Genomic DNA, 13,796 nt, shown 5'->3' with positions numbered 1-13,796 from the left:
ATGCTTTCCAACGTGTTCAGCTGCATGCAATAAATCCTGCATTTATGTTTTCTGCACATTCAGAATTTGCCATCATTTTCAGCTTAAGCAGTGTCATGGTATATTGCTGATATTTGAGCATATGAAACTGGCAATTTAAGGACATTACAGCCAAAGTAGCAGATGTGTAAATCTTTTTTTCCCCCATCTATCCAGTGCCCTAGAATCCCTGTCAGGGGGGTAGGGTTTTTTTGCAGTAGAAGTCTTAACCCTTTTGGACCCTGGGAAATAGTTTCTGGGTCTGTAGTAGGGTTTTTGAAAATGAATTTATGAGTCAGGGGACCCTGTAGTATCTGTCCAGCTTAACAGGAGCTGGAGGAGTCAGGGGGTCAGACTAAACTCAGAACACATCTACAATGTCCAACACAGGTGGAATAGCTAGAGGCCTGTGTTGAGGTAGTAAGAGGACGTCTGGCCTTTTCTTAGATTCTGAAAAATCTTGGTTCTCCCAGTGGTATGCAAGGTTTCCCCAAAAGAGTAGTCCTCAGGAGGAGAAGCTGAAGGAATCGATTCTTCAGCATCAGAATCCTCATAGGGAGGAATAGAATATTCCTGATCAGAAGAGTAATCAGAAGAAATGGAAACTTGATCTGAAGATTCATGGTCTCTCTCTTGCCTAGGCCTCTTATCAGGAGGGGGGTGGGAACCCCTGATCAAAGTAATTAAGTCTTCGGTCATTTTGAGCATTTTTTTGGGCGGAGGCCTGTTCCTTGTGGCTGGTGAACTTGTTTCTTTACCTTTAAAGGTGTCTTAGTCTTTGAGGTCTGTTTGATATACAATTGTTTAGGTCTGAATACACTCTCAGAAGGAGATGCCTGCTCAGCGGCTCCGGACACATCTGAGGGAATAATCAGAGCCTTAACCTTCAGTTTTCAGAGGCCGGGCGACTCCACGTGGGAGTCTGTAGTGGCCTGCGACTCAAGTAGTGGGCGTCAGGGGCTGCAAAAGCGCCAGAGAACCAGTGACTTGCTTAGAGATTAGTCTGTTTTGGACCTTGGTTGCCTGTCTTTCTTTGTGTTGTGAACTCTGGTAGTCGGATGGCTGTCAGACTCATTTGTATAATTAAATCTTTGCCCAAAATAGCTTAATGCAAAATCGTACAGATGCTTAATAGTGCGTTGGTTAAATCTAGCACAAAACCAACAACTAGCAACATTGCGGTCAGGGCCTAGGCAAGGAATACAGTAGGAATGAAAGTCCTTATGAGTTATTTGCTTCAAAGAAGTAAAATTAACATTTTCTGACATCGGTCTGGAGCAAGAAAAAAGTTTCTCGGGTACTTGGCTTTTAATGAAGACTTCGGATCAAACTCCAACACGAAAATCTCAGGAGACAGCTAACAGGCACTTGCGAACTGATTCTGCTTCGGGCACCGCGCATCAAGAAAGACTGAATAAAATGGTGTCGGCTGCATCTTTTATACCCCCCTGACGACCTGACGTCAGGGAAGAGGTGACAGCAACCGACACAGGACCCAAGACTTTGGAATTCGGGCCGACTGAGGGCAACCTGCCAGCAGGATAACCCAAATGTAATGACTGCAACAGTGAAACACAAAGAACATCTAGCTGGTGCTTACCAACAACTCTGGGAACAGTACCCTCAACCCAGTAACTTAAATGGTCCCCAATACCCATTGTTTACTGGAAAGGAAACTGGGAGTAAAAAAAACTCAATCTTTGTCAAAGAACAGGTTCAAGTCTGCTTGTAGTAACATCTCTATTAGGGAGAGAGAATCAATATTTGTGTTTTAGTAGTGGGAGTCCTCATTTTTGGCTTGAACATATGGCACCTGAACCTAATGGCCCAATCTTCTGCTTGATGAATTAAGGTAAAAAAGTCAAGCTGGTTTCCTACTATGGGATAATGAAAGCAAACACAAGGGACCACATTTTTACTACAACTAACGATCTTGCCAAAACGTAGAACCATACAGGTCCAGAACAGGGGTTTTGAGGAGAACCAGGCACCACTGACGCTACATGGAAAATACTCAAAAGAGATTCCTGGACTGAAAGGGTAGTTCTAACCTTTATCGGTCCTAGACCAAAAGTAAAAGCATCCAAACTGCTGCATAATGGACTATACCCCATCTACTTGCTCTTGAGAGAAAGGACTTCAAACAGGCTTTTGGAATCTGGTTACAGCCTTCAAATTAAAGGAAACCCTTGAGCAAAAACAGTCAAATCCTTGGTAGGAAGCTGGATGGGAGCAGACCCATCCAGAAGGAGCAGTCTGGGTAAAAGGAGACCCTCTGTACAGGCACCATGGTTTTAAATGGATGACATCTAGGTATTTGAGAGTCATATAGAGGATGTTCCTCAAATCAGACATTGAATTTCAGATGTACTCTTACACAGTGGATTTCCACCTTCCTCTTTTAATAAGATAACTGTATTCTGAAGACCTTACCAGCATCCAGTAAAGAGTGGTTATGTCCACTGGCCATGCTAGGAACCATATGCATGGCAACTTCCCAAATAGTGTCAGAGGGCATGGGAGTACTAGGTGTCAGGGCTAGGAGCTATCAGAATACCTTCTTAGAGATGCTGCCCTTGGACTCTAGTCTTCTGAGTTGCAAAGTTTTAGCGTCTTCATTTCTCCCTATGCAAGCTTCATCTCCCTTTTGTCTGGGGGTGGGGTGGGGGGGGGGGTAGCTGCAGCAATTCAGCGAGCCAGGAGAAAGTGAATTACTTTAGCAGAGCAACGTGTTTCGTTTGGCATTCCTACAGCGATTATCTTTGGAAAAAAGCAGAGATTTAGCAGTTTCAAGCACACCTGGCAATCTCCTCGGGGGGGGGGGGGGGTATACCCCACACCTAAGGCCATTTCCTAGATGGCTGATTAAGCACACCAAACAAAGAAGTTATGTACTCAACATAACGCTCCATCTGAGTAGGTACTTCATTTGTCTGCAACCTGTAGGTATCAGATCAGACCTCTGATCAGAGCCGGCAGCTTTCCAAGCTACAAGATCCGAGCTCCTCCCCCACTACCCATAATCCCCTGCTATGTGCTGTATTACCTCAGATCGTTTTTTGCCCACTACACAACTCCAAACCTCGATAGAGGGAACACTGGACCTACTCTCCTAACAGGAGAAAAAAACTTAGGTGGTCAGAAGTCCCGACAAGGTTCGGGGGATGGCGGGGGGGGGGGGGGGTCGGTTGCAGACAAATGAAGTACCTACTCAGATGGAACGTTATGGTGAGTACATAACTTATCTGAAGTAGTTACTTAATTTGCTCTGCAACCTGTGGGACAGAGTCCCCAGCTACCTAGGAAAAAAACTGGGTGGCCTTTATGGAAGGATATTCCGAAGCACTGCGGAGCCAAAGGAAGCCCTACCTCTCGATATCATATCCAGCTTATGAGAAATAAACGTATGAGAAGAGGACCAGGTAGCTGCTGAACATGTGTAGTCCAAGGGAATTCTGGACCAAAAGGCTGAGGTGGCCATAGACCTCGTAGAATGAGCGTGAATTCCAATAGGAGCCAGTTTGCCTGAAGATATGTACCCGTGAACTATGCACTGACAAATCCAATTTGCTACGGTCACTTTGGAAATGGCCTTACCCATGGCCGATTTAGCAAATGACACAACTGGTCCAACTTGCGAAAATCTTTAGTCCTGTGCAAGTAAAAACGTAGTTGTCTGTGTACATCCAGTCTATGCAATTTGTATTCCCCTCTATTGTGAAAATTTGGGAAGAACACGGGCAAATTTATTGACTGATTGATATTTGACTCAGAAGCCACCTTAGGTAAGAACGACGGATTAGTCCTGAGGAACACCTTGTGAAAAATGAGATAAGGATGCTTCATACACAATGCTTGAAGTTCTGAAACTCTTTTGGCCGAAGTAATGGCCACTAAAAAAGCAGTTTTCCAAGACAAGAATTTTAACTGTACCGAAGCCGTGGGCTCAAAGGGTGGGCCTGTTAGGGCTTGTAAGACTAAGAAAATCCCACGGGGGCACCGCCACTTTCACAGGAGGCTTCAAAAGGAAAATGCCCCGCAAGAAAGTTTTGCATAATTTTGTAGAAGCCAAGGATCCTAATCCATCTCCCACACAGAAATGTGAGATGGCTGCTAACTGCACCTTAACTGTAGGATCACTTGCTCCTTGCCTAAAAATCAGCGACAGGAAGTCTAGAATAGTCGAAATAGGAACTGTAAATGGATCCAGGCTCCTGTCTTTAGCCCAGACGGAGAAACGTTTCCATTTGCTGTTGTAAATTTTCCTAGTAGCCGGTTTATGAGCCACGACTAGAATGGCCTTCACAGGAGATGAGATACCGGGAGTCCTTGCCATCAGTGGAACTGGATCAACCAAGTCGCAAGCTTGAGGTTCACCAGGTTCGGGGTTTGGAACCCTGCCGGATGTGAAATCAGGTCTGGAATGGGATCCAGAATCCATGGAGGAGTTACACTGCGAGACCGCAGATAAGGGAACCAGATCTGGCGAGGCCAGAATGGGGCTATGAGGATAACTCTGCTCCCCAACAGACGGGCTTTCTGTATGAACTTCGTCATAAGTGGGAGGGGGGGATAAGCATAAAGTAGACTGGGAGGCCAAGCATGGACTAGAGCGTCTCTGGGACTCTCCCCTTCGGGGGGAAGTATTGCGAAGTACTCGCTGCATTTTGTGTTTAATGGAAAAGCAAAAAGATCGCAGCGAGGCCAACCCCATTTGCGGAAGATCTGTTTCGCAACTAATGGATTGAGAGACCACTCGTACGGAGTGAGAATCACTCGACTCAGTTTGTCCGCTAATATATGTTGGACCGTCCCGGAATGTGCGTTGCTACCAGAAAATGGTTGGTGGATATCGCCCATTCCCAAACTCTCATAGCCTCTCGACAAAGGGGGGTAAAGACCTGGTTCCTCCTTGTTTATGTACCAGACTACTGACATGTCCGTCTGTATTGCAACAGTCCCCAGAGGTAGAAGGTTGTGGAGAGCTTGCAACGCTAGAAGCACCGCCCTCATCTCTAGGACATTGATGTGCAAAGCGGTCTCTAGGGGAGTCCACATGCCTTGGACGGTTCTGCCTGAGCAATCCCCCCCCCCCCCCCCCCAGAGGCGAGAAGCATCCATGGTCAGCGTGGCCTGGGGGGGAGGGACGACAAAGGGTCTCCCCTTCCTTCAGTTCTGGAGTGTGGAGCCACCAAAGAAGGGAGTCTTTGCAAACTCTGCTCAGTGGAATCGGAGAGCTCAAAGGATGGAGTAGTAGAGACCACTAAACTTGAAGGGTCCACGGCAGAACCCTCATCCGCAGACTAGCGTGGAGGGAGAGACCGATCGCTGCTGCCATAGACCCTAGTGCCCTCAGGACTAATTCCGCCACCGGACTCTGAAGGGTCAGTACCTGAAACAAGCTGCTCAGCCTTTCCGCAGTTAGCATAGCACGAGAGATGCAGGTATCCAACTTGGCCCCTATGAACTCCAGGACCTGCACGGGGCAAAGAAAGGACTTCTGTAGGTTCACTGAGATGCCTAAGTGCTGGACAAGGGTCAGAGCATAATCTCTTGCCACACAGAGTTGATGCCTGTTGGTGGCGGTAAGGAGCCAGTCGTCTAGGTACGGAAAGACCTGAATGCCCTGAAGTCTCAGGTGGTCTGCAACCACTTACATAACTTTGGTGAACACCCTGGGAGCTGAGGCCGACCGGAAGAACCCTGAACTAATAATGACTGGCTCCCAGCCGGAAGCGGAGAAACTTTCTGGATAGTCTGTCCATCAATATGTGGTAGTACACATCCTTAAGGTCTATAGAGCACATCCAGTCGTTCTGCCGCAGGAGAGGTAGAATTGATTGGTGGGTGACCATCCGTAATTTTTCCTTGTGAATGAACAGGTTCAAAGCGGAAAGGTCTAGTATGGGTCTTAGGTCCCCCGTCTTTTTTGGCACCAAAAAGAACCTGGAGTAATAGCCCAATCTGGACTGGTCTGGAGGGACGGGCTGGATGGCTGCTCTTTCTAGCCACTTCAGGACCTCTGAAGCCGCTGCCACCCTCTGATCTGGTGAAATATCGGGGAAGCGTCTGGTCTTGGGGGGTGGGTTTATGAAGGGGATGGAATAACCTCTGTATAGGATACAGAGCACCCATCGATCCGTCATCATGGACTCCCAATTTGACAGATGCTCCGACAATCGCACCCCAACTGCCTCCAGAGAGGGACAGCCAGGTACACCCTCAGGGCTGCTGTGCGGGTCTGTCCGGGAAAGGTTCCCTCGACCCGAAGTTACGCGGTCCCCCTCTGCCTTTGGGCCGGCGTCCACCTTGTCCTCCTCTGCCTCTAGAGGACGAGGGGTCCAAAGCTGGATGGGATTGCTGAAACTTGCGGAACCACAGCTTCTTTTGTCCCCTCTGATTACTTGAAAAGGATAGCTGGGGATTAGAGAAGCGGACTCAGACGGCAGACAGCGTCTTCCCGTCCTTCTCGCTTTGGACCAGTGTCTTGCGAATGGTCTTGCCGAAGAGCAAAGACCCGTCAAAGGGTGCATTCGTGAAGGATGCCTTGAAGGGGTCCGCGAAATCGCAAAGACGGAGCCAGGAGTGACATTGCAAGACTACCCCGGCTCCGCTGGCCCTAGTAGCTCCCTCTGTAGCATGGGAGAGTAGCCGCATGGAAGTGTTAGAAATGGATTTCAGAGTGGCCATACGAGTCAAGAAACCTTTCTTGTCCTCGACCGACATGGACTCCGGGGGGGGCTGCAGCGTATTCCTTAATCAAGTCTCGTTGTAGCCTAATGGTATGAGCCATATAGTTCAGCGCCCTTATCGAAACGGTCGCTGAAACAAACATCCGCTTCCCAATGCGGTCCAGTGCTCGAGATTCCTTATCCGGCGGGTAAACCGAAGCTCTCCTGTGCGAGTTCCCTCTTGGTAGCGGCTGCCACCAACATGGCATCCACAGGAGATCCCTTGGCCCAAGACTGTATCCACTGGGGGGCCAAGGATCTTGTTGGGTCGTTTTGGAATAGGCTCCACGGTGACGGGCTCCTTCCACGCCCTGGTAGTAATTAGGTCTACCAGGGGGTCAGCCGGAGGTAGAAGGGCCTGCCTCAAATGCCTCCAGGAACACGGATTCATCAGCGGAAGGTTTTTTGGCAGATCACCCCCCTCTAATACGCAACATTTCCATGTCTCCAAAGGAGACATCCTCGGGGGGTGACCTTGGGGAACCTTCCCCATCATCTCAATCAGTGTCGGTGGTGACGGACTCAGGGCCTCCCCTTGCACAGTTTACGAGGGGCCTCCTCGGTGGACTATCCAAAGAGGGCTCGTCAACAGGATCCTGTACCTCCAAGGGAACCAACTGGAGGGCTTGAGCAGGCTGTCCCGATGGTCAAATGGAGGATATACGCACATGCAGTGGAGGTACGGGGGGATCTGAAGCCAGAACCAGGGACCTGGAGGGCCTCGACAGTACCCTCTCCACTACCTCAAAAGCCAAAGGAGAACTACTCTCGCTAGGCTCCAACAGCAATCTCCTCTGCTCCGAGGTAGGGATTGGGGCCGAAGCCGATGCAGCCGGAGCAGAGAGAAAGGTGTGCTCCAAACCCAACGGAGCACAAGACACACCAGCTCCCCCGGATCCGACAAACTTGAAGGCACAGTCGGTGAAGTGACCAGAGTTATCGGCGCCGACGAACCCCGGCTCCGATGACTGAGACCCGAAAGCGGGTCGGAGAAGGAGTGATCGGAGCAAACATGGGGGCTGCACCCCCCCCCCCATCTGGATGAATCGGCGCATCATCCGATCCATGTCTGCTTCGGTGAGGCTTCTGGTGGACCTTGAAGTAGAGGCGGGCCGGGAGGGCCGCCTCGACGACCTCGAGGGAGACTGATAATCCTCCGGCGAAAAGCAGGGCGAACAGAGCCAATAGGGGGAGGATCAGGAGACCCTCGAGGGAGACTTAGCCAGCTTAGACGGCAGGGCTGAGGGTAGAGTCTCAGCCCGCCTTTTGTGAGACCCATGTCTTTGTGCCTCTTCTCCTTAGAAGAGGTACCAGAGTCCAAACTCAATACCAAAGAGGGAGGCTGAGTCCCAGGTTGAGTCGGGGGCACAGAAGGCACGGGGGGTGCAGAGGTAGCCTGCGCCTGAAAGGGAGAGGAAGAAGCAGATTCCTGAGGCAACAAGCCCACCAGGATCAGTGTGTTCTTCCTGTCCCTGAGAGCTTGAGGTTAAAGGCCGTACAGTTTGTGCAGGCCGATAAGTGGGCTGCCCCCAAGCATAAAACGCACTGAGTGTGGCCATCCGCCAGTGAAAGCTTATGGCCACACTCAGTACACTTTGAGAAAACTGCTTTAGGCCCTTCCGCCATGACACCACTCACACAAAACACACCCAAACACTAAGGGGGGGGGGGTGATACAAGGGAAACTACAATCAACTAGTTAGAGATTAACAAAAACTATATTCTAACTACACCAGCAAGAAAAATAAAATAAGAAATTTTATCCCAAAAATCACAAAAAAGCTTCGATCTCACCAATAGCCAAGGAGCTCTTCAAAGGTAGCTGGTTCAGCTGCAGCAGAAAAACTATCTGAGGTAATACAGCACATAGCAGGGGATTATGGGTAGGGGAGGAGCTAGGAGCTCCGATCTTGTAGCTTGGAAAGCTGCCGGCTCGGATCAGAGGTCGGATCAGATACCCACAGGTTGCAGAGCAAATAAAGTAACTACTTCAGATTAAAATTTCTCCAACAGGGTGCTTATCAGTTTTTAGTCATAGGTCTGGATGATACTGAAAACTACAATGATCCCCCTCCTGAAGTGAATTTAGACATGGCAAGAGATAGCACAGCTAGGCAGCCTACACAAATGTATGAAGATGCCAAAGGAAATGAAATACCTACCCAGCTAAGGATTGGGGCACCAATTCCTGATAGTCAAGCTGGATTTTCAAACTGAACCAGCAGTACAAACCCTCATTATGTTGACTGCAAATATTCCTTTGTACTGGGGATAAAAGATTTTTGCTGCTTACAGAAATTAGAAACTTATGCCTGCCAACTGAAATACCACCCTCATTTTCTGTTCTGAGTACCCCTTATCCAAGTACACTTCAGTAAACAAATTTGTAGTTTTACCAAAGAAAACATTTGCATTATTCACATGGTGGATATGCATAAAAGCTATTTACTTGTCAAATTCTTGCATTCATAATACTGCTGCAACCTGTTTAATGTCCTCTCTCTCTAACTGAAGGCAGAATCCTTCCTGTAGGAAAAACGACCAAGACGACGAGGTCCAGCCGACAGGAGTTTTGATAACGTACACAATACACCATTGATCTAGGTTTCGTCCGAATGCTCAGACTTCTTCAGAATGCCACAATACTGCTACAAACCACTTAAATAAGCAGTACAATCAATTAATTAATTAACAATTCAGTAGAACCACATTAAAAACTAACCAGTGCTGTCTGTCATTTGACGACCATGCAATTCATAATATAAAAATAAAATGAAAATGAAAATCACGTTGGTTGAGATATAAACCTCACGTATATAATTAAGTTTAAATGAAAAAAATATTTTATGAAAAAATACAAAAATAATGGTGTTAATATACTGTTAAGTGCAAAAATCTCGTAAAATTAAACCTATATACGAGTACTAAAACCTAAATGTTGTTTAATACCTATAATATTTCTTAACTTAAGTATGGTCTTAACAGTACTATACTCATTTAATCCAGGATAATTGTGTGCATTTAATCTAAGCTGCCATTTTAATTCACATATATCCAAATGTGTGTCTGTAATCCTACCCTGTTGGTCTACCTTTATCTGTTTCAATATACAGAATTTAAAGCTATGATCAGCATGGTCAACCAAATGCCTAGCAAGGGCATTAGTGGTTTTGAGATGTCAAACATCAACAGGTGCTCCCTTATCCTTTTCCCTAAAATACCTACATGTTTTGCCTACATAAAAGGCATTACAATCTTGACATGAAGCAAGATAAACCACATTTTTGGTGCAACTATCATAGTGACCCGATACAGAAATAACAATGAAAGCCTGCTGATGGTTCAAAAGCATGGTACACTCACGCAGTCAGACCTCTGGACAAAGCCAAGCTTTTCTCAAAATTGGCAAAAACTCAGCAGATACTAGAGTGCCTGCTGGAAAAAAAGTACACTTCTAGAGTAGTCAAGAAACAAGCTGAAACATATGAACTTTATAAGCTTGTTAAATTGCATTAATGACTTTCTAAACAACCAGTTGAATTGGAAACAAGTGTAGAAAAGGGAGAAAGGCTGCCTATTCTGTCACGGAGGCCTTCAGACTTGCTTCACTAATTGGTAGGGTGCCTTCCCTTAGTGAAAATTGAGATTTTACATTAAGCAGTGCCTAACATGGCAGAATTTCCATCAGTAATCATTCCACTTTCTGAAGGGAAAAAGCCAACACAACTACGCCCATCAAATCTAAAGGATTCAAATATCCACAGCAGTACCCCAATAATACAAGTTGAAGAAAAGGATTTAAATGCATTAAGTACACAAATAAGCCTAAATTGCAACTTTTAATATAGAGAAACAAAGAAATCTGCAAATGGGGAACAATACTAACCATAATAAAATGGTGATGCTCCCTTGGGAGACTAATGGAGGAACAGCCAGCAACAACTCTAACAGATACCAACATAATTCAGCTGAACATTTCACAATCGACATATCTGGTCAGGCAACAAGTAAAATACTAAATGTTACTAATAATGCTATGAAGTCAGTTTTGGGAGGAAAGTACTGACTAAAGCAGGAGGCATGCCAATTCATATACCATCAGTAGGCATTAGCATACTCCTGAAAATCCGACAACCCAAACTACTGAAAGTTTTATACTTATTCTCAAACACTCCTTTCTTTGGCCATTCATCTGCAGAAGTCAAAAGGGATGGGAACGGAGGGGTACCAAATTAATTTGGTTGCTTGACATTTTCAACCCTAAAGTCGACGGCTCAAATGCAGCGTAAGAAAAAGATGAGGCTTGCATGAAAATACTACACAGTGTCAAGCTACAAACACTACAAGTGACCATACTCTCTAAAAACACCATGGAAATCAAACAAACTTCTTGCAGGGCAACAAAAATTCAGTACTGCACACTACAAAAACACCTTTTGAAGCCATTAATTTACTACATCAAACCTGTAATAAGCCTGCTCAAAGTCTACTATGAATAGCAGATTCATCAAAATTGATGACCAACCGAAGTTTGGCTTCTAAAATGTCAAGTCCAATGCTGAATCTCCAAGATAAAAAACTGTAGACAGTCAAATACAGCTGGTTAGTTTTGCAAAAAATAGAAAGCAGGGAAGATAAACGTACAAGATACACAAGTCAGACATACGTCTAAGAAAATACACAATGAAAGCTGCAGAAATACATCTGAAAATCAGTGTTTTAAGTTGAACACTGTGAAAACTGGATCCTACACCAAAAAGCATCCCAAGTTAAAACATCAGTAAATACTAGCAGACTACCTCATGCATACTTTCTTACCTTTATGATAGGGGTAATAAACTCCTCCAGAAAATTGTGCTTCAGCAAAGAGGGCCAGTTGTGGTGAATGAAGTTAATCAGCAGCCCCTTAATGTGTGAACCATCTTGATCCTTATTTAAAAAAAAAAAAAAAGTTAAGACTAGGGGTAATACAGTTACTGGACAGTCTGTATTAAAGCCAAGTTATAGCCAACAGTGTGAAAGTGATTAATCTCACAAAAAATCAAAATCAGGCGCCACAGAATGAAATAAAGCTGAGCAATGCAAGGAACTTACCTCAACATATACCTTTAAGCAACTGTCACCACCACTAGGAGACTGAGGATTGCACCTCTAATTCAGCTACATTTTCTTATATGTAGTACATATCAGAAGCCCCATTCTTCCATATTATAACCAGCCTGGTCAAATTCAGCTAAAAGAAAGCCACAGTTTCCTCTGCATTCAGCCACAGACGGAAATGCACTATGTATTCCATACTCCCAGCTAACCAAAATCCCAACAAATCCAGCAACAGTCTAGGATTTCAGACCTCCTACAACATGCAAGAGAGAGCAGACACCAATATGGTTGTCGTCCGTGTTAAACTGAATGCTGATAGTCCTGACAGGTGCACTTGGCATCAGAAGAAGGTTTCCACTTACAGTTAATTCTGATTAGGAGCTGTCAAACCTGCTGGTCAAAAAGGATCAGTGCCACAAACACTGGCTCAGATAAGACAACTCTATGGGTGGGGTGTGGTGTGAGCAAAGGCACCAGATACTTATTGCTGCAGTAACAACCAACTTCTACAACTTGGAAATGAAAGTTTGTCAGATTCCAGAATAAGTGCTATGATTCATCTGCAGTAAGAGTTTTATTCAGACCATGGCTCAAATCTCAAATGTCACTAATATGGAAGAAAGTTATGTTCTTACCATAAGGTTCCATCTGAGTTGTCGAGCTTCATTCCACCAATCGGAAGGATTCTGCTCCAATGCTCAGAACAGAGGGTCTACCTTCACACAGCTCAAGATTCCAGACATTAGCTCTAATCAACCCACAATGCCCGGATCCCCCCATGTTACCTCATTCAATTTGCACACCAGAAAAATACAGTTTTCAAAAGGAGCGGGAAGGTTACTGGAATGAAGCTTGCCAACAGATGGAATGTTGTGTTAATGCCTTTATCGGCAGTTGTCCAACTCATTCCAATAACCTGAAGGACAGAGTTCCCAGCTACTATAATCCAGGGTGGTCATTAAAGGAAGGATACCCTTGAGTACAGCAGAACCAAAAGCAGTTCTGCTCCTAGCAATCCAGTCCAGTTTGTAAAGATTGATAAAGGTATGAGGATTTGACCAAGTAGCAGCAGCACAAATGTCTTCAATGCAAACTCTGGACAAAAGGCATGGGACGTGGCCATAGACATTGTAGAGTGTGCCCTTTCCCAACCTGGTTATGGCAAACCTTTAGATGAACAGATGAAAGTAATGAAATCCTTCAACCATTTGAATAAGGAAACTTTGGTCAGAAAAACTGATCGCTCTTCCTGATGGATTTAGTTCTATGGATGCAAAAGTGAAGCTGTCTGTCTATGTACATCAAGATTGTGCAGGGTATATTCACTTTTGTCCCGATACAGATGAAAGAAAACTGGAAGATCAATTGACTAATGTTCCTCTCTATCCATCTTGGGCAAAAAGGATTTTTTACATGAGGGACTGTCTTTATTGGGGGGGGGGGGGGGTGAAAACTTTTATAAGAGCCTGCAGCTCAGATACTCTCCTGGTCTAGATAACCACTAGGAAAAGGGTTTTCCAGGAAAAAAAATTACATCTGCTGGAGCAGAAGCTTCAAAGGGAGGATGAACCAAAGCTTGTAAAATCATAGCAAGATCCCTAGAGACCATAGTATCTTTAACTGGAGATAGTAGCAAGAAAGTACCCCTAAGAAAAGCCTTGCACAACTTAGAAAAGACCAAAGATGCCGAATCAGACCAAAATGAAAGTGAGAAACAGCAGCAAGTTGTACCTTTACTGTAGGAGGACTAGCACCTTGCTTAAAAAGCAAAGCTAGGAAGTCTAGAACAAACTGGAGCCGTAAAATGATCAGATTCTGCTCCAGCCAAACAGAATATTTTCCACTTGGTTCTGTAAATTTTAAGAATGGAAACTCTGAAGAAATTTAAACATTTAACTTGAAGACAGTCTGGGAGATCTAGCCATCATTGGAAGTGAAGAAACCATG

General features: G+C 45.5%; 1 protein-coding gene across 2 annotated transcripts in view; it reads right to left on the bottom strand.

Annotated features, from left to right (window-relative positions):
• The window catches only part of LOC122787663 (DNA topoisomerase 2-alpha-like), a 1,447,528-nt gene that overhangs the window by 902,312 nt on the left and 531,420 nt on the right, over positions 1 to 13,796 (bottom strand). For both annotated transcript variants that reach the window (XM_044054499.1, XM_044054498.1), the window contains exon 14: positions 11,568 to 11,678. In XM_044054499.1, coding sequence (XP_043910434.1) covers positions 11,568 to 11,678 — 111 coding nt within the window. The remainder of the gene's footprint in view (positions 1 to 11,567; positions 11,679 to 13,796) is intronic.

Source organism: Protopterus annectens, chromosome 13.part0, assembly GCF_019279795.1.
Source record: "Protopterus annectens isolate FY-2018-M chromosome 13.part0, PAN1.0, whole genome shotgun sequence".
Lineage (NCBI taxonomy): Eukaryota > Metazoa > Chordata > Ceratodontiformes > Protopteridae > Protopterus > Protopterus annectens.
The sequence above is the reverse complement of the archived record's forward strand: the minus strand, read 5'-3'. Positions and strand labels throughout refer to the sequence as shown.